Source organism: Prionailurus viverrinus, chromosome C2 (assembly GCF_022837055.1).
Source record: "Prionailurus viverrinus isolate Anna chromosome C2, UM_Priviv_1.0, whole genome shotgun sequence".
NCBI classification, from domain to species: Eukaryota; Metazoa; Chordata; class Mammalia; order Carnivora; family Felidae; genus Prionailurus; species Prionailurus viverrinus.
In genome coordinates this window covers 77,471,021-77,490,474 of record NC_062569.1, presented here as the reverse complement: position 1 = coordinate 77,490,474, position 19,454 = coordinate 77,471,021, and the positions used below count along the sequence as shown (strand labels likewise).

General features: G+C 37.5%; 1 protein-coding gene across 4 annotated transcripts in view; it reads left to right on the top strand.

Annotated features, from left to right (window-relative positions):
- Window positions 1-19,454, top strand: part of IGF2BP2 (insulin like growth factor 2 mRNA binding protein 2) — a 157,926-nt gene that overhangs the window by 112,736 nt on the left and 25,736 nt on the right. For 3 of the 4 annotated variants that reach the window (XM_047876285.1, XM_047876283.1, XM_047876286.1), the window contains exons 3-8: window positions 1,388-1,436; window positions 2,527-2,578; window positions 6,082-6,145; window positions 8,147-8,419; window positions 10,251-10,385; window positions 19,096-19,218. In XM_047876285.1, the coding sequence (XP_047732241.1) occupies window positions 1,388-1,436; window positions 2,527-2,578; window positions 6,082-6,145; window positions 8,147-8,419; window positions 10,251-10,385; window positions 19,096-19,218 (696 nt within the window). The remainder of the gene's footprint in view (window positions 1-1,387; window positions 1,437-2,526; window positions 2,579-6,081; window positions 6,146-8,146; window positions 8,420-10,250; window positions 10,386-19,095; window positions 19,219-19,454) is intronic. The other variant, XM_047876284.1, reaches the window with a different exon arrangement.

Below are 19,454 nucleotides of genomic sequence, written 5' to 3'. Positions count from 1 at the left end.
AGTACTGTGTAGGATCTAGAACATAGAAGTGCCCTGCCTTTGCATTCAATAAAAACCATGAGAAAACCGGAGCCCCTGATTTACTTGATTGTTTGTTTTCATGTTTCCTCTGTGTACCTCTCTTTCTTTTCCTCTCTGCATGAATTGTTAACATTTCTTTCTGGGGCTGTTGCCCAGATTAAAGCCATGGAAAAACTTGTGGCTGTGTGTAGTTCCTATTTGGTACCTCTGACACCAGAAAAAAAGAAAAAGTAATGGCAGGTACACTTTTGCCATTACATCCCTTTTCTTACAATGCCCCAAAATGGATATTTAGGGGAATCAGATGTCAAGTCCTTCCATTAGAATATACCTCTCTAATATTTAAATGCTGATTTGTGTTTTCTTTCTAGGATCTGACATATTCTTAAAAGATAGAAAAATTCTTATGCTTCCATTTCTTTCCTTTTCCTATGTAATTTTAATGTTTACTTAAAAACAAGAAACAATCTAAATCACTTAGTTATCAGACCAGCAGGATGTCCCAGAAAAACAGAAAAATCCTCTGACTAAAAAGGTGAAAGAAGGCCCAAGGGGGATGGGTTGAATGCACTTTGGTACCTCCACATAATATAAAATAGAATGAAGGCTCTGTCAGCATGGGAAGATCTCCAGTATTATACTGTTCAGGTGAAAAAATCATGCAGAGAGTTTGTAGAATATGTAAATATTTCTGTAAGAGAGGGGGAGAAATAAGAATTTATATTTGCATTTGCTATTATTTGCATAAAGAAACTGAAGAGTACACGAGTGATAAGTAAAAGTGTTTATTTCTGGTAAAGGAAGGGAGTGGGTGGGAGTAAGACTTTTTCTAGCACACCTTTTTATAGTGTTCTAATTTTTAAATTATTACTGTATTACTTATTCAAAGATAAAAGTAATTTTCGAAAGCAAGTTTTACATTATTAGGTAAAGGGTGAACTAAATCTGACCTCATTTAAGTCCACTATTTATGTGACCTCACCTGTCACATTTGAGCCTTAGTACCCACTGGGGTAGGGTCAGTTGCAGGACCATCTATTTTGGGGAGGAAGGTACTAAATTCTATAATTAGAATCTGTATGGTAATTTAGGTGCTAACTGCTTTGGCAAGAAATTGAAAAGGCACATGTGTATGTAAGCTGTTTCACTTAGCATATTCACTCTTGTTGGGTTTATTCTTTTTTTCCCCAAAGTAATTGAAAACCTTAAAACATGATGCTCATGAGTCACAGCTGGAATCTCTTGCCGATGCCTCAGTAAACACAGTGAGAAAGTGAACTCAAACTATGGTCTTGAGACATTTTGTCATTTGCTGAAGTCTGTGTCCTAGAGAAAGTGTTATAGTCTGAGCTTTTCATTTTTACAGGAGCAGGAAAATTCAGATCCGAAACATCCCTCCTCACCTGCAGTGGGAGGTAAGCCAGTGTCACCTGTGTGTTTACCGTCTTCCTGCCCTCCATCCTCATCTTCCTTTTTAATAGGTCTGCAAAACTGCTCTCCCTCTGTGAGTTCCCTGGGGAATTAGAGGTCCTCATACCTCTCCACAAAGCTCCTGCGTGCTCTGTCTTCCTTTTTCAGTATCTTAATGTACGTGATCTGTCACAGCTTTAGGGTTGTGTTCGTCTCTTTTGTTGTGCAAGATGTGTGCTTTGAGCCCTCCTGTTCTGTCTTCTCAGGCACCAAGCACTGACAAACTATGAAACAAAATGTATACCTGGTTTGTGATTTTTCGGTCATGATTTTGTAAAAGACTTTTTACCTTTCCAAATTACGATTTTGGAAAAATAAAATCAGTGGAAACCCAATAAAAATAGAAGATTGTTAGTTTGAGTAGGTTTTTTGTTGATTGTGAATGAGTTGCTATGAGTAATAGTGAAGATATAGTTTCAGAGTTGTAAAACTTCTTGTAAGATTGCTACCTTAAAATTCAAGAAGACAGAATGTGAGGAGTGGCCTCATTGCCTTATTTAAAAACAAGCTGCCCCAATGTTTATTTCCAACCCAAACAAAATCAAAACAGCCTTAAAGGAAATAGAATGTTTTGTCTGACATTTTTATTACTTAAAAAAATCCTTTATTATGGAAAATTTCAAAGTAAAAAAAAAAATATCCCACTGCTTTGTAAAATAAGGAGATCCCTAGAGAAGAACAGAAGGAAGAATGGTTAAAACTTGTAAGAAGGGCAAGTAAACCTTGTCCTTTATTCTGCTTGTCCTAAAGCATTGTGCCCCAACCATCACGATGGATGTGATTGTTAACAGTAAGACTCTGAAATTCTGCTGTGTCACCTTAGTGGACAGATTACTTGAGAGCTAATAACCAAGTGAAAGTCCCATATATTTATTCATTTTTAACTGTTTTGATGGAATACCTGAAATATCAATTTAGTTAGATTATTCCTGTAACTTGTTTTCGTTCATTTGCTGGGAGATATCACTATGCTATTTTTGTGTGTGTGAGTACAATCTTATCTTCCTGTTCTGACATGGGATCTCTCTTTTTCAGGTGCTGGATGGACTTTTGGCTCAGTATGGGACAGTGGAGAATGTAGAACAAGGTATTAAGTGAGCAAATTAGCCTATTGAATTTTGAGTGGGATTGTTATCTGTTATAGGCTGGGTCAACTCCAAAGACAAATAGTAAATTCAAATTCTTTTGAAACAAACTTTCTCTGTTAGAGATATTCAGATCTTTTTATCCATATCTATAAAATTTATTGTTTCAAAGAATATGACTTTCAGGTTTGGTTTATATATAAAGTATATATATATATATTCTGTTAATGTGCTCTCAAACACTGTCAGGCTAGGGTAAGCTTAATTCACTTGGAAGTAATTGAACTTATGCTGTCACAGTTTTCCTTTTCCTGGCTAAGAACAACAGATCACTAGTGTCTTAGACTGAGTGTTTCTGAAGGAGTAGGACTCCTATACCAGAATCTCCCACAGTGCTTATGAAAATGCACATTCCTGGGGTTCACCATAAACTGACAAAGTAAGACTCTTTGGGGCAAGAGTTGATGAATCTGTATTTTAAACAAGCACCCCCAACTGATTTTTGTGTGTACTCAAGTTTGAGAGCCACAGGCTTAGGACATCAGTGTTGGACATCCACAGAAAATATATACCCTTCTTTCTGCTGCTCTCGCTTATATCATCTAAAACATGAAATGCTATGATTTTAAACAGTAAAAAGTTTTTCTTTAAAAAGTTTATCTTTTTAAAGAAATTGATACCTCACATAGCTCTTTAAGAGTCCCCGAAAAGTAGATTCCAAGCTCCTGATGTGGCAAGCCTAAAAAGCAGAATGTGAATGCAGTTATTTACTGACTGTGAAGCCCTGGGAAAAGTCACTTAACCCTCACTGACTCAGTTTCCACGTGTATAAAATGGGGAGAATAAATTCTATCCCTTCTATATCACTGAGTAGTTGTGGCATCCAAAGTGAACCTGTATAAAAATTTGTAGGCAACAGAGTCCTATATAATCTCAAGGGATTGTTAGGATTCACTTGGGAATGAATAATCACAGAGAACCAATTGTCTGATATGCAATCTGTTCTATCTGCCAGTATAATTAAAGTAATCATTTTAAAGTAGTAATTATTCAGCTGTTCTCCACTCCATGAATATTAAAAATATTATTATTCAATTTCATGCTGCTGACTGCCCATGCCCAAAGGTGAAGGGAAAGAGCTCAGAAAGAAGACATGATTTACAAGGATTCTGTTTCTCAGTTCTTGTTATTTCCCTCAACATGGAGAAGAAGACATTCTAATAAGGATTGGATGTAGTAGGCAAGATGGCCTCACAGACATGAGCCTGTAAAAGTTACTAGCTAAGACAATCTTATAAATTCAGGACACTGCCATGCGAGGAGGAAATACTGCAGGTCCCTGGGGCAGTGACAGCTCCTAGTGCACCTGTGCCCTGGAGACCATCCAGTTTCCAGCCGCCTCACAACTACAGGATAGAAGTGTTGGGCTTTTGTTTTGTTTTGTTTCATAGGTGATTCCTGATTCAGCAGGAAAATATTTTCAGTAGAGTTTTAAGAAACTTTTTAGAGCTTTTATGTCCAGCGAAATAAATTATTCGAATGGAGCTCAGTTCTTTCCAGAATCACAGAACTGTCTGATTTCCTGAAGACAAAGGTCTTTGAATAACAGAATATGACTAAGAAGTGAGAACAAAATCTGAGAATCTGAGAATCCTAGTGGATAGATTTATTCAGGAGGTTCAAAGCCATCCCTTTCTCCCTTTCTGGGAGTCGACAGCCTCATCTGGAGCACTAGAAAGCAGCAAATAGGAACCCTCTGGTACATTCTGTGTGTCAGCACTGAGAGAGGACGGTTGTGGGCTACTCATCCCCTGTTTTGCACTGTGAGAACTTCTCTGGGTAAGTGTGAATGAGAGGCAGCAAGAACACTCCCGGGCAGAGCCGGGCTGGGCTCAGCATTTATGACGTGTAAATCTCAATATCACCTCTTTCCTGAAGACTGTGCATCCCTTCCCTTTGAAGGTTGCAGCTATTTTGAAGTTACTGAATAAACAATATTTTTGACTGTGGTCTTTAACCTCTTTGAGAGTCTTATGGAGATTATAAACCAGAAAAATTCATACATCCATCCACACATTTGAATCTTTGGTTGTGGTGGAGGTGGGGGGAGGAGGAGGTGTTCGTGATGGTGGTGGTGGTGGTGGTGTGAGGTTATAAAATTTCTGAAGCTCTAATGTGGATCCAAATTAGGAATCCCTATACTACAAGGTTTTATTATTACTTGGAAAGCAGCTTTATCATGGTTTTCTTGAATTAACTCTATCATTAACTTAATATGGTTAACTCCAAGTCTCCCAGTAGCTTAAATATTTTTTTAAAAAATTTTTAGTATTTTATTTATTTTTGAGAGAGAGAGAGAGCAGGGAAGGGTCAGAGAGAGAGGGAGACACAGATTCTGAAACAGGCTCCAGGCTCTGAGCTGTCAGCACAGAGCCCGATGCAGGGCTTGAACTTGTTGACATTGGGATCATGACCTGAGCCAGAGTCAGACACTTAACCAATTGAGCCACTCAGGTGCCCCATAGCTTAAGTGTTTTTTAAAGGGAGGATCTGACTTAGTCATAGCTACTTGTTTTGGGGAAAAACAGAATTTTTGGTTTAAGTTTACTGGCTTAGATTGAGAAAGTTTTATCTTGACTTCTGAATTTATTTTTAACTTCTGATTTTGGAAGAAGAGGCAATTACGAACCAAGATAAGCCAGTTCACAAGAGTTTTATATTAGCCACTCTTAGAGTTTGTGTTCTCTCCTTCAACCAAATGACTTACAACTTTTCTTTATTTATTATACAGTTACTAATTTAACTCAGAGTCATGGAGCTCACTCAAAGGGAGACAAAAATATTAATAATTCTACTTTAGGAATAAATGAAGAATTAAAATACTTTCTTATTTTATATGTATATCCAGTTATTTAAAAATAAATGCAAACATAACAGACTTCTACCTTGATGGTGGTACAATAAATTGACATAAACTTTTAGGAAAGTAATCTGAAAATATGCATTAAGAAGCATTATGTTCCATTACCCAGTTATTTTTCTTCATGATTTAGCCTAAAAAAGTAATTCAGAAGAGAACACAATTCAAATGATATTTGCAGTAAAGCTGATTTTTAGCAACACGACTTAGAATAGCAAATATTGGGAATAACTCATTTGTCAACAATTGAGGAATGGCTTGTCAAAAATCATGGCACAATTACTAAAATTTTGTGTAGACATTAGAAATGGAAAATACAAACATAATGAGCATATACATATGCACATGCAGTGGTATTATAAGTGAAAATACAGCTTTGAGCTGTATATACAGTTGATTACAGATATGTATATACAATTGATTACTATTTATGAATGCACATGAATAAAGATAGAAATTCAAATACTGTGGAGTTAGGGTGATGAGTTTTTTGTGCATTCTTCTCTAAAGTTAGTCTGTTTACATTGAGCCAGAGGGTGCCAGCTTTTTTTTTCTATGACAGTATAGTTTTTGCTTCTTTCCTAGTCAACACAGACACAGAAACTGCTGTTGTCAACGTCACATATGCAACAAGAGAAGAAGCAAAAATGTAAGTGGATTTGGGCTTCTTTCCTTTTAAATTTTTGGAGGGTTGTCTTTGAATTCCAAAAAGATGCCTACCTTTGACCTGCCTGAGGAGCCTCAGGGCATCTGTGCATGCCTTTGATGTGTCAGTGGAGCTTAGGGCATTTATAATGGGATGGCTGTTTGTTGGTTGTACAGAGACTTTATCGTGAAAAATGTTGAGCCTTGGCATCAAAACTGAGGTGGGACCTGTGTCTGGACATGGTCACGAATAGAGGCACCAGCTCTGTGACATTCTGTCCTTGGTCCCTGTTGACCACAGAGCTTTTACCTGGAGCTTCCTCCATGCACTATGAGGAAGAAGCACAAGCCTATTTCTGTCCACACTTGGTGAAGAGATCATGAAACACCCATTTTTCCTCTGTGTAATATTAAAAAGGGGACCCATCCCCATGACATCAGCAACAGGGGGAATTGTCTGGGAGTGGTTAGTCAAAGATCACCTGGCTTGGGTTCTCATTCCTAACCTCCATTTACTTCCTAGTCCCCATGCATGAGTACCTTGTTTCAATGATGGTTAATTTTGAGGTTGGCAATTAATGGACATGGAATTGAGTTTTTAAAACAACTACAAGAAAACAAGCTCCTTTTTGTAGGAGGTCCTTAAAGTGAAATGCCTGTCAGGTCATTGTAACTACAGTTATGGTCACACATGTTTCATGCATATGGCATAACCTTGGTTCTACATCCCAGAATTATAGTTTTATTTATTTTTCAAGGTTTCAGCACACATGAAGACATATTTAACCCATCCTCATACCACTAGTCTTTAAGAAGTTAATTTTGCATTGAAAAAGGCAATAGATCATTTGCTGTTGACTTTAGCCACACACATATAAGCAAGATATGTGCCAGGAACTCACCTTTAGAGTTTGTATCCAGCTGCCACTTAGGTAGGACCTCCCATAGGTGATATTACTTTGTTGCTTTTATTGAATTCAAAGGTGCTGCTTTGTAATAAATTCACAAACACTACACATTAGTAGAATAGCATTGTTGTTTTCACATATTGCCAGAAAGCTTATGAAAAAAATGTTCTACTTCTATACAATTTTAAAAATTCAATAGTGGGATATCATTTATTCCCTATCAAATTGATAAATAATTTTAAATAATACTCCAGTTTTGAAGACTCAAGAAACAAATGCTGTCTTAACTGCTATGGGATAGTAAGTGTTGAAACCTTTACAGAAGCACACTGAGGGGTACTTAATATAATTGGAATTCTGCGTTCTTTCTGACCCAGCAATTCCACTAGGAATTTGTCCTGTGTGCAGCTGTAGTTGCAAAAATGCCCACGACACTTAATAATAGATAAATAAAAAATTTTATTATGACATAATAAAAGATTGGATATAGATATATATCTAACGATAGGGAATGAGTTGCAAAAACTATGATAAATCAATAGTGTTAAACAGCCAGTAAAAATTAAATTGCAGGACATTTAGTGACTTGGAAAATGTTTAGAGTGTTAACTCTTTTTTAAAGATTAGAAAATAGTATATGTAATATTAATCCTTGTTTATAAATGATAATTATATTTAAGAAAAAGATACAGGATGGACTAGGATTTTTTTCTAATCTGTACTTAGCCATTTCTGAATTTTCAGTGATAAATATGTATTATGATCAAGCTGAGAAAAAAAGTGAGTCATAATTTTATACTAGTACTTACAAAGAGTTTTTGATGAGGAGGATACAGCCTCAGGCAGTGGAAAAAAAGCAGAATGCATAGTTGTGTATCAAGTCTGACCAGGCCTATATTTTGTGATAATTTAACTGTTAACCATCAGCTCTGAGGGAGCAAAGCAGGCACCTGCCTTGCTCACCAGGTTCTCCTCAAGGAGTAGTGCTGCTCCCGTAGGCAACTAGGAAAGCAGACTGATTGACCCCGTCCACTGGCCTGAGGGTCTTCTTTGACGTCAGGGTCTAACAAGGTTCACTTGCTGCTGCTGCATTTCAGAGCCATCGAGAAGCTAAGCGGGCATCAGTTTGAGAACTACTCCTTCAAGATTTCCTACATCCCGGATGAAGAGGTGAGCTCCCCTTCGCCCCCACAGCGAGCCCAGCGTGGGGACCACTCTTCCCGGGAGCAAGGCCACGCCCCTGGGGGCTCTTCTCAGGCCAGACAGATTGATTTCCCGCTGCGGATCCTGGTCCCCACCCAGTTTGTTGGTGCCATCATCGGAAAGGAGGGCTTGACCATAAAGAACATCACTAAGCAGACCCAGTCCCGGTACGTGCCTCCGGGGCTTCCTTTGCTTCCTTCTGACAGGCCCCCTGAGTGCTGGTGGGCCCCAGTCATCCTAGGTGGCTATCGCTTGCATCAGCAGGGGGGCTGTGCTAAATGGGATGGTGGCTTCTCAGAACTACTAACAGACTAACAAAGCTGGGGACTTCACCGTGCTTTCATGCCAATAGCCTAAACGTCATACCCTGAATTACTAAAGGTTCTTAAAGCGGTAGAGAATTATTCTCATAAGCTTACTAGTGCTTGTGAAATATATCACTTTCTAAAACAGCAGAGGTATGGGGCTGAACTTTGTGGGATCCCAGAAAGCAGTTACCTTAGTTCTTACCTCCTCTCTTGAGCTGGAGCCCTGGATGGTAGTCATTCTTTGAGATCACTTAGGTGGTCCCATAAATAGCTACATAAAAGGAGTGAGTGAGTCTGCTGTATTGAGTGAGAAATGAAGTATATTAGCCTCTGTTTAGTCATCTAAGGAGATGGAACTGGTAGTAGGAGTTGTAGTGGTTTGTTGGTTTTTGTATATTCTTAAGAACACAGCCTGATGTAACAAAGTACAGGATGCAAAGACCCCCGTTCAAGATTTACCACTAAATGTATAATCTTGGGGAAAAAATAACTTCTCCGAGCATTAATGTCTTGTTCTGTAAGCCAGGATTATTGTTAGAATTAGGACAGCCAGGCAGATTGAATGAAATAATTGCTATGAAAGCATTTAAATTGCAAAACACCAAGGTACTGGCGAACGTGAGTTCCTTACACGGCCTAGTACACTTTATTCACGTCATTCATTGAGTATCTTGTAACCCGAAAGAAAAAAAACACTGTTTTCTTCAAAGTGTCTGAGTTACTGCCAACTAATGGACACTTACAGGTATGAGTCCCAAGTTCATGATCACAGCAGTGAAATGATGACCTAGTAGAAAGGGGAAGTACTGTCTGCTGTTCCATTTATTTTAAAATCAGCCCTTTCTTCCCCTGCAAGTTTGCTTCACTGCAAAAGTAATTTTTAGTTGTATGTCTTTTTGTTCCAAAAATTTCTTAAAGTGGCTTTAAAAGTGCAAAAAGTTTAAGTAGAAGTGTAACACGTTAGTTCTCAAAGTATGTGCCCATTTTTTTTTTTTACAAGTAGGTCAAAGACTTGGATCTGGGCTTTCTAACAGCCAAAATAAGAAGGGATACGATCAATTATGTGATTTTCAGAGTCAACAAAAACAAGTAGGGCCACAACAACCCCACGGAGTCTGATAAAGTCATCAAGCTTTTGAGCCATTAGTTTTAAGAGCCTGGAAGAAGGCAGGCTGCCAGGGGCAAGGAAACCAAAAACTTAGGCAGAGAGAGGGCATGCCTCTGTTTTTAATCCACACTCAAATATACAAAGCTTGCTTGAATTTGGTGTTTGGATTTGGATTAACATGTGGCTTTTAAAAGCTACAATCAGTGCAGAGACTGGCACCATGCCAGCATGCAGCGTTACCCTACTCCCTTTACCCTTTGCTTCTATGATCATTTGAAAGACTACACAAAATACTTCATTTACCAAACTGGCTTCATTACCAAGTGGGCTCAGTGCCTTTGTCCCACAGCACTCCTGCAAGGAATACTCCCTTCTAAATGAAACTGCAAAGTATTCAAGTTTGGCACAAGACCTCCTGCACTGCTTGCCACCTTATTGAAGAATGGCATTGGTTGCAAACGTGCTAATGACACTTCATGGTCTCTGTCCTTTTGCTGTACGTTGGCCCGTGCGACGCTTTCTCAAGACTAGGATCCTGTCCCAGATGACATTGTATTATGGCTTCTGATTCTTTCCCTACAGGGTAGACATCCATAGAAAGGAGAACTCTGGGGCTGCAGAGAAGCCCGTCACCATCCATGCCACCCCAGAGGGGACCTCTGAAGCCTGCCGCATGATTCTTGAAATCATGCAGAAAGAGGCTGATGAGACCAAATTGTAAGTTTGCATGTAATGCCCAGATCACTTAACAGAGAATAAGAGTAAGTTCTCAGTCTTTTAAGACAAATTTTTTAAAAGCTGTAATTCTGTTATTTAGTTAAAGGGACCAGAGGACAGATTATTTTTAAGAAATTTGTTCCTCGGGCGCCTGGGTGGCACAGTCGGTTAAGCGTCCGACTTCGGCTCAGGTCATGATCTCGCGGTGCGTGGGTTTGAGCCCCGCGTCGGGCTCTGTGCTGACAGCTCAGAGCCTGGAGCCTGTTTCAGATTCTGTGTCTCCCTCTTTCTCTGCCCCTCCCCTGTTCATGCTCGCTCGCTCTCTCTCTCTCTCTCTCTCTCTGTCTCAAAAATAAATAAAAATGTTAAAAAAAAAATTAAAAAAAAAATTTGTTCCCAAGAAGGATACAGTAGGAAATAGATATTTTATGTTTATAATATGGCTGTTTCTCCACTTACATGTTTCTTTCGGTGACCTGAATTCTTCCATCACCCATTACTAACATCTGTTTGTAGAAACATATAGATCCGTGCTAATGTTGTGCAATGACAGAAATGCTGTATATTTGCACTGTTCAATGTGATAGCCGTAGCTGCATGTTGCTACTGAGTGTTTGAAATGTGGCTAGTGCAATGGAAAAGCTGAATATTTATTTTAATTCATTCAAATTAAACAGTCACATTCATGGCTAATGGCTGTCATACTGGACCGTGCAGGTATGTATGGAATGTACCTTGTCATCAAAACCCATCAGTTACTGTTCCGGAAAACGTTTTTACCACCATGTTGCACTCGTGTAAATTTTCCTTAAGTAATAGAAACTGGTATCCAAGTAACTACTCTTCTTCCATCTCCTTCCTTCCTTTTCTGTTTTTACAAAATACTTCTTAGGATTTCTGAGTGTCATACCAATCTGAATGGCAGGTATGGTTCTTACTAAACCCATAGACTTTGTATTGTAAACGAATTAATGATAATGGAATAGACAGCATAACAAAAAAGTTCTGTCATTTTGGCAAAAATCCATTTATGGGTAGTTTGACAGAGAAGCAGTGAGGGATGAATCAAATATAAAATTAATTTAGCAAATACAGTAATCTCAAATAAGAGTGTTTTAAAACCAAGAAGATGGAAGATGGAAGTCCTTAAAAGGAAAACATTGCAAATCTCTTCTCGGATTTCATAAGGGACTCTAACATAGGAATTATTACTTATGAATTATTTACTCTGGGGCTTTTGAAACCCCCCAGATACCATGGCTTAATTTGAACAAGCCCCTCCCCCAACCAGGGTATTGAAAACTTTTAAAAATGGCACCCTTTTTGGTCCCTCAACCTCTGTATAAGCAACTTAGAATATTCTAATTAATCAAAAAGACTGAGTTATAAATTAGATTTTTAAGTTTTTGTGTAGAGCCGACATAGAGTTGGAACGTCTTTGAAATTAATGTTTTTGAGTGCCACAGTGTGGTAAGCACTGTGCCTGGAGATGAGGCTATAACCATAAGCAAGACCCAGTTCTTGCTTTCATGGAGCTTGCGGTCCAGTGGGAGAGTCCATTTGCTAAATGGATAGTTATAGGTAATTAAGTACAGCCACAAGAAGTGTGAGAGTAGAAGGTGGTTGCCTGTAGTTGAGATCTAATCAGGGTTTTCAGAGAACAGGAAGAGATTTTGGGGGCTTCAGAGAAGACCTCCCTGGGTAAGGACATTTAAGCTGAGCCCTGAGGGGGATGAGCAGGAGGTACAGGATGTAGAAGAGGGATCCTAAATTTTCTTTTTGTTCATTTATCAAGTGTTTGTTGAGCATCTACTATGTGCCGGCGCTGTTCTGTGCGCCAGTGAACAAAGCCAACAAAAATCCTGCCCTCTGAATACATTGTGGTGGAGTTTCTTTTTTACTGTTGATAGTAGCAATGCATCTAGTACATGCCTTTGGTCCTAACTAGCAAAAAAAACATAACAAGTGACTTTGAAATTAAGAAACAATATTGTTCTGTCACATAATGAGAAGTCCAAAGATGGGTGGCTCCAAGGTCAGTTGAATCAGGGACTCAGAGACCCACAACCTTTCTTTCTGCTTTATCTTCCAGAGATGTATCTGATGCTCCCTTGGTGATGACAGGATGGCTATAGTAATTTCAGACCTTGTGTCCCCACAAAAAAAATAGTCAAAAGTTGAAAGAGAGAGCATCCTTGTTCCTTCTGTTTTGAACATTTTTTGGTTCAAAAACGTAAAATTTATCATCTTAACCATTTTTTAATTGGAGTATAATTGATAACACTATATTTCAGTTATCCAACATAATTATTGAGTATTTGTATATATTGTGAAATGATCACCACAATTAGTTAACCTGTGTCATCATACATAATTATAATTTTACAATTTTTTTCTTGTGATGATAACTTTTAAGATTTGCTCCCTTAGGAACTTTGAAATATTCAATACAGTATTATCTGTAATCACCATGCTGTACATTATATCCCCTGACTTATTTATTTTATAACTGGAAGTTTGTAACTTTTGACTCCCTTCACTCATTTTGCCCACCCCTCATCCCCTACCTCTGGCAACCACTAATCTGTTCTGTGTACGTATGAGCTTGTGTTTTGTTTTAGATTCCACATGTAAATGAGATTATGCAGTATTTGTTTTTCTCTGATTTATTTCACTTAACCATTTGTAAGTGTACAGTTCAGTAATGTTTTATATATTCACATTATTGTGAAACAGATCTCCAGAACTTTTTCATCTTGCAAAACTGAAATGGTACCCATTCAACAACTCCCCTTTTCCCTGTCCCTCTAGCCTCTGGTAACTACCATTTTACTTTCTGTTTCTATGAATTTGACTACTTTAGAGACCACATATAACTGGAATCATGCAGTATTTGTCTTTTTGTGACTGGCTTATTTCACTTAGCACAATGTCTTCAAGATTCATCCATGTTGTAGCATGCGAAAGGATTTTCTTCCTTTTTAAGGCTGAATAATATTCCATTGTATGCATACATCACATTTTATTTATTCATCCATGGATAGACTTTGGGTTGCTTTCACCTTCTGGCTATTGTGAATAGTGCTGTTATGAAAACGAGTGTGCAAATATCTATTTAAAATCCCACCTTCAATTCTTTTGAATTGAGAAGTGAGATTGCTAGATCATATGGTAGTTCTATTTTTAATTTTTGGAGGAACCTCCATACTGTTTTCCATAGCAATTACATCATTTTATAATACCAATAATGCACAAGGGATTCAATTTCTCCATATCCTCACCAGCACTTGTTATTTTCCATTATTTGGATGGTAGCCGAAAGAATGGGTGTGAAATAATATTTTGTGTTCACAGTATCTCTTTGATTTTTACTTGCATTTCTCTGATTATTGGTGAGATTGAGCATTTTTTCATATGCTTATTGGCCATTTGTATACATTTTTGGAGAATGTCTGTTCAAGTCTTTTGCCCATTTTTAAAATGGGTCATTTGAGGGGGGTGCCTGGGTGGCTCAGTCAGTTAAGCATCCAACTCTTGGTTTTGGTCAGGTTGTGATCTAACAGTTTCGTGAGTTTGAGCCCTACATAGGGCTTCTTGCTGAAGTTCAGAGCCTGCTTGGGATTCTGTCTCCCCCTTGCCCCCCCACCCCCCAACATATGCTATCTCGTTCTCTCTCAAAATAAATAAATACACTTTAAAATTTTATAAAAATAAACAAAATGGGTCATTTGATTCTTTTGTTGTTGAGTTGTAGGAGTTCTTAATATATTCTGGATTTAATCCCTTATCAGATATGTGATTTGCAGATATTTACTTCTTTTCCCTAGGTTGCCTTTTCACTCTGTTGATGGTGTCCGTTGATGCACAAAAGTTTTTAAATTTGATGTTGGATTTTTCTATTTTGATGTTTGTTGCCTGTGCTTTTGTGGTCTCATGTCTAAGAAACTGTTGCTAAGTCTAATGTCATGAAGCTTTCTCCTGTGTTTCTTCTAGGAATATTATAGTTTTACATTTACATTTATTCCATTTTGAGTTAATTTTTGTGTAGGGAGGGAGTAAGATAAAGGTGTAGCTTCATTCTTTTTCAGGTGGATATCCTGCTTTCCCAGCACCATTTGTCCTTTTCCCCACTGTGTTATCTTGGCACCCTTATCAAAGATCATTTGATCATATATGCAAGGGTTTATTTCTGGGTTCTGGGTTCTGTTCCATTGATTTCTTTGTCTGTCTTATTTAATTGTAGATAGAGAGAAAGCACATGAGCAAGGAAGAGGGGCAGAGGGAGAGAAAGAGAGAATCTCAAACAGGCTCCACACTCAGTGCAGAGCCCAACACGGGACTCGATCGCACGACCCTGGAATCATGACCCAAGCCGAAATCAAGAGTTGGATACTCAACTGACTGAGTCATGCAGTTACCCCTATTTGTCTGTGTTGATGCCACTACCATGCTCTTTTAATTACTGTAGCCTTGTAATATGTTTTGAAATCAGGAAGTGTGAGTTCTCCAACTTTGTTCTTCTTTTTCAAAATTGTTTTGACTGTTCAGGGTCCCTTGCAATTCCAAATGAATATTTCTGCAAAAAATTCCATTGGGATTTTGGTAAGGGATTGCACTGAACTGTAGATCACTTTGGGTAGTGTGGACATTTAAACAATATTAAATCTTCCAATTCACGAACATAGGATGTCTTTACATTTATTTTTGTCTTCTTTACTTTCTTTCACCAGTGTTATATAGTTTTCAGTGTATAAATATATTACCTCCCTGGTTAGGTTTATTCCTAAGTATTTTATTCTTTATGATACTATTGTAAATGAAATTATTTTCTTAATTTTCTTTTCAGGTTGTTCATTGTTAGTGTATAGAAACACAATTGATTTTTGTATGTTGATTTTATATCCTGCAACTTTGCTGAATGAGTTTGTTCTAACAGTTTTTGTTTTGTTTTGTTTTGTTGGAAATTCAGAGTTCTCTTTATGTAAGATTATAATCTGCAAACAGAGTCTTTAGATTTTCAATTTGGATTTGAATCAATTTCAATTTTTATTTCTTTTTCTTACCTAATTGCTCTAGCTAGCACTTCCAATACTAAGTTGAATACAAATGGTGAAAGTGAGTATCCTTCTCTGATTCCTGATCTTAGAGGAAAGCTTGCAGTCTTTCAGCATTGAATATGATATTCATTGTGGGCTTTTCACAAATGGCCTTTGTTAAGGTAGTTTCCTTCTATTCTTAGATTGTTAAGTGTTTTTATCATGAAAGGGTGTTAATTTTTTGTCAAATGCTTTTTCTACGTCAAGTGAGATGATCATGTGGTTTTTGACCTTCATTGTATTAATGTGGTGTATTACATTGATTTTTATATATTGAACCCACCCTGAATTCCAGAAATATGTCCTACTTGGTAATAATGTATCATCCTTTTATGGTGTAATGCTTTTGGATTCTGTTTACTTGTATTTTGTTAAGGACTTTTGTATCAATGTTCATCAGGCATTTTGGCCTGTAGTTTTCTTTCCTTGAAATGTCTTTGTCTATCTTTGGTATTAGAGTAAAGCTTGCCTCATAGAATCAGTTTGGAAATGTTCCCTCTTCTTCAGTTTTTTGGAAGAGTTGGAGAAGGATTGGTGTTAATTCTTTTTTTTTTTTTTTTTTTTTTTTAATTTTTTTAATGTTTGTTTTTTGAGAGAAAGAGCACAAGCTGGGGAGGGGCAGAGAGAGGGAGACACAGAATCTGAAGCAGGCTCCAGGCTCTGGAGCTGTCAGCACAGAGCCTGATGTGGGGCTCCAAACCCCCCAAATCACAAGATCATGACCCAAGCTGAAGTCAGAGGCCTAACCAACTGAGCCACCCAGGTGCCCCTGTTGGGAGGTTTTTAATTACGATTCAGTCTCCTTACTCATTATTGATCTGTTCAGATTTTCTATTCAAGGTTCAGTTTTAGTAGGGTTTGTGTTTCTGGGAACATCCATTTCTTCTAGGTTATCTATTTTGTTGATGCACAACTATAAATAGTATTCTCTTGTAATGATTTTTATTTCTGTGACATGAGTTACACTGTCTTCTCTTTCTTTTCTTAATTAGATATTTGAGTGTTCTTTCTTTTCTTAATTTGAGTGTTAGATATTTGAGTGTTCTTTCTTTTCTTAATTAATCTAGATAATGTTTGTCAGTTTTGTTGATCTTTTCAGAACAGTTCTTGGTTTTTCCTTTTTTCTCTCTCTTTTGCTTATCTTTGCTCTAATCTTTATCATTTACATCCTTAAATTAGCTTTGGGTTTAGTTTATTCTCTTCCTAATTCCTTGAAGTTGTTGATTTGAAACCTTTCGTTCTGTTTCTTTGTGTTGTTGTTTTTTTTTTTTTTAAATCCATTCAGCCAATCCATGTCTTTAGATTGGGAAGTTTAATTATTTTACATTTAAAGTAATTACTCATCAGAAAGACTTACTATTGCCATTTTGTCGTCTGTAAGTCCCATAGCTTTACTGTCCCTCATTTTCTCTCTTACTGCTTTCTTTTGTGTGTTTTTTTCTTTGTTCTTTGCTTTTTGGGTATTTTTAGTTATACTTTGAGTCCCTTCTCATTTCCTTTTATGTGTATATCCTATAGACATTTTCTATTTGGTTACCATTGCAATTACATAAAACATCTTAAAGTTATAGCATTCTATTTTAAACTGATAGCAACTTAACTTTAATAATATTCAAAAACTCTGCTCTTTTACAGCTCTATCCCCCCACTTTATTATTGATGTCGCATATTACTCTTTATGTATTTTATACCCACTAACAGATTTATCTTTTTTGAAATGTTATTTAAATTCTATGCATCAGAATTCTTATAGTACAGGTTATATTCTATTTGTGTGTTTACTTTTACTAGAGAACCTGATACTTTCATATGGCTTTGTGTTGCTGTCTACTGTCCTTTTTTTCCATTAAAGGACTCCTTTTAGCATTTCTTATAGAGCAAGTCTAATAATAATGAACTCCCTTAGCTTTTGTTTATCTGGGAAAGTCTTATTTCTCCTTCATTTTCAAAGGACACTTTTGCCAGTTACAGTATTCCTGGTTGATGTGTTTTTCTTTAAGCATTTTGAATATATCATCCCACTCCCTTGTGTCTTGCAAAGTTTCTGTTGAGAAAACTGCTAATAATCTTATGGAAACTCCCTTGTATGTGACTAATCACTTTTCTCTTGCTGCTTTCAGGATTCTCTCTTTGACTTTGGACACTTGAATTATAATATGTCTCAGCGTGGTTCTCTTGGGTTTTTTCCCAGTTAGAGTTCTTTGACCTTCTTGAATCTATGTGTCCATTTCTTTCCTGAGATTTGGAAAGTTTTCTGCCATCTTCAAATGAGCTCTCTGCCTTCTTTCCTCCTGGGATTCACATGAGTATCCGTTAGCATGACCCATAAGTCCCTTAGCCTTTCTTTGTGCTTTTGGGGGGCTTTTTTCATTCTTTTTTCTTTTTCCTCCTTTAACTTCCTTATTTCAAATGACCAGTCTTCAAGTTTGATCAGTCTTTCTTCTGCCTGTCAAGTCTGCTTGTTGAACCTCTTTAATGAGTTTTTTTGATTTGGTTATTATATTTTTTAGTTCCATTATTTGTTTTTATAGTTTTTATCTTTGTTGATATTCTAATTTTTTCATGCATAGTTTTCCTGATTTTGTTTAGTTGTCTGTCTGTGTTCTCATTGAGTGTCTTTCTGACAGTTATATAAATTCTTTGTCAGGTAGCTCATAGATCTGCATTTCTTTAGGGTTGTTTTCTGGAGTTAAATTTTGATCCTTTGATTAGGCCATGTTTCCCTGTTTCTTTGTATGTCCTTTAATATTTTGCTGGGATTTGAACATTTGAAAAAACAACCATCTCTCAGTCTTTGTGTACTGGTTTCATTCAGGGGAAGACCTTCACTTACCAGCCCTGCTTATGGTCTTAGGGATTCTCAAACCTTTTCTCATCTCTTTCTTCCCCTGGTTTCTGACTGTAGAACTGCAGCTCTAACATACTGCTCACCTCTGTTTTCAGTGCCTTCCAAAACTCTAGCACCAGTCTCCTAAGTGCTCCAAGTCAGCAAGACAGAAACCGACCCCTTGGTGGCTCCTAGATAAGACATATGTTGAATATATGGTCAAGTCTTTGGTTTCCATCCCATGGGAGGATTCCTGATAAGGGATATTTCCTCCCATTTGCTCCTAGCTATGCTGCATAGAGGAAGGAGCATGTACAGGCACACCAAACACTGTAAATTTTCCTACTCCTTTTGCTAGAATCCTTTCTTGGTGGCCAAGGTGCTGTAGCTTCTCAGCTGATCTCTAGAATTCTCAGAGGTGTTCTAGTCTCTCTGTTGTTAACTTGATGTCTCTGTGGGGTTAGGAGAACCTGTGGCTTCCTACTCTGCCATCTGGCTGGTGTTCTTCCTTGTGTTTTTTAAGAGCAAGGAAACCTTCCTAAAGTCCTGTAACAGACTTCTCCTCTTACTTCCCTGGCTAGATTTGCCTCATGGCACCCACTTCCAATCAGTCTCAACAAGGGAATATAATTATTATGTTAATCAGAACTCATGTACTCTGGGATCACCATTTGATACCTAAACAAAATGATTCCCATTTGTAAAGGGAACAAAAGTGGTTTAATAGCTATTAGGAGACGACCAATGTGCCCACCATAAGTGTTAAATTGTTGTTTGTCTCTTTTAGAGCCGAAGAGATTCCTCTGAAGATCTTGGCCCACAATGGCTTAGTTGGAAGACTTATTGGAAAAGAAGGCAGAAATTTGAAGAAAATTGAACATGAGACAGGGACCAAGATAACAATCTCATCGTAAGCCACCCATTCAGATTAATTGTGCCCGAAATGGAGAACTTGAGCATTTTGATATGCCCCACTCCTTCATCTACGTTTCCTTAAAATGGGAACATAATTATAAACGATGTAAATATATCTAACACCATCAAAACAAATACATAAATAGTTACAGTCAGACATTTTCTACTATGGATATGAGCTAAGTCACCTCTAAGACGCGAGATCAAATACACAAGTATTTGATGCGACAG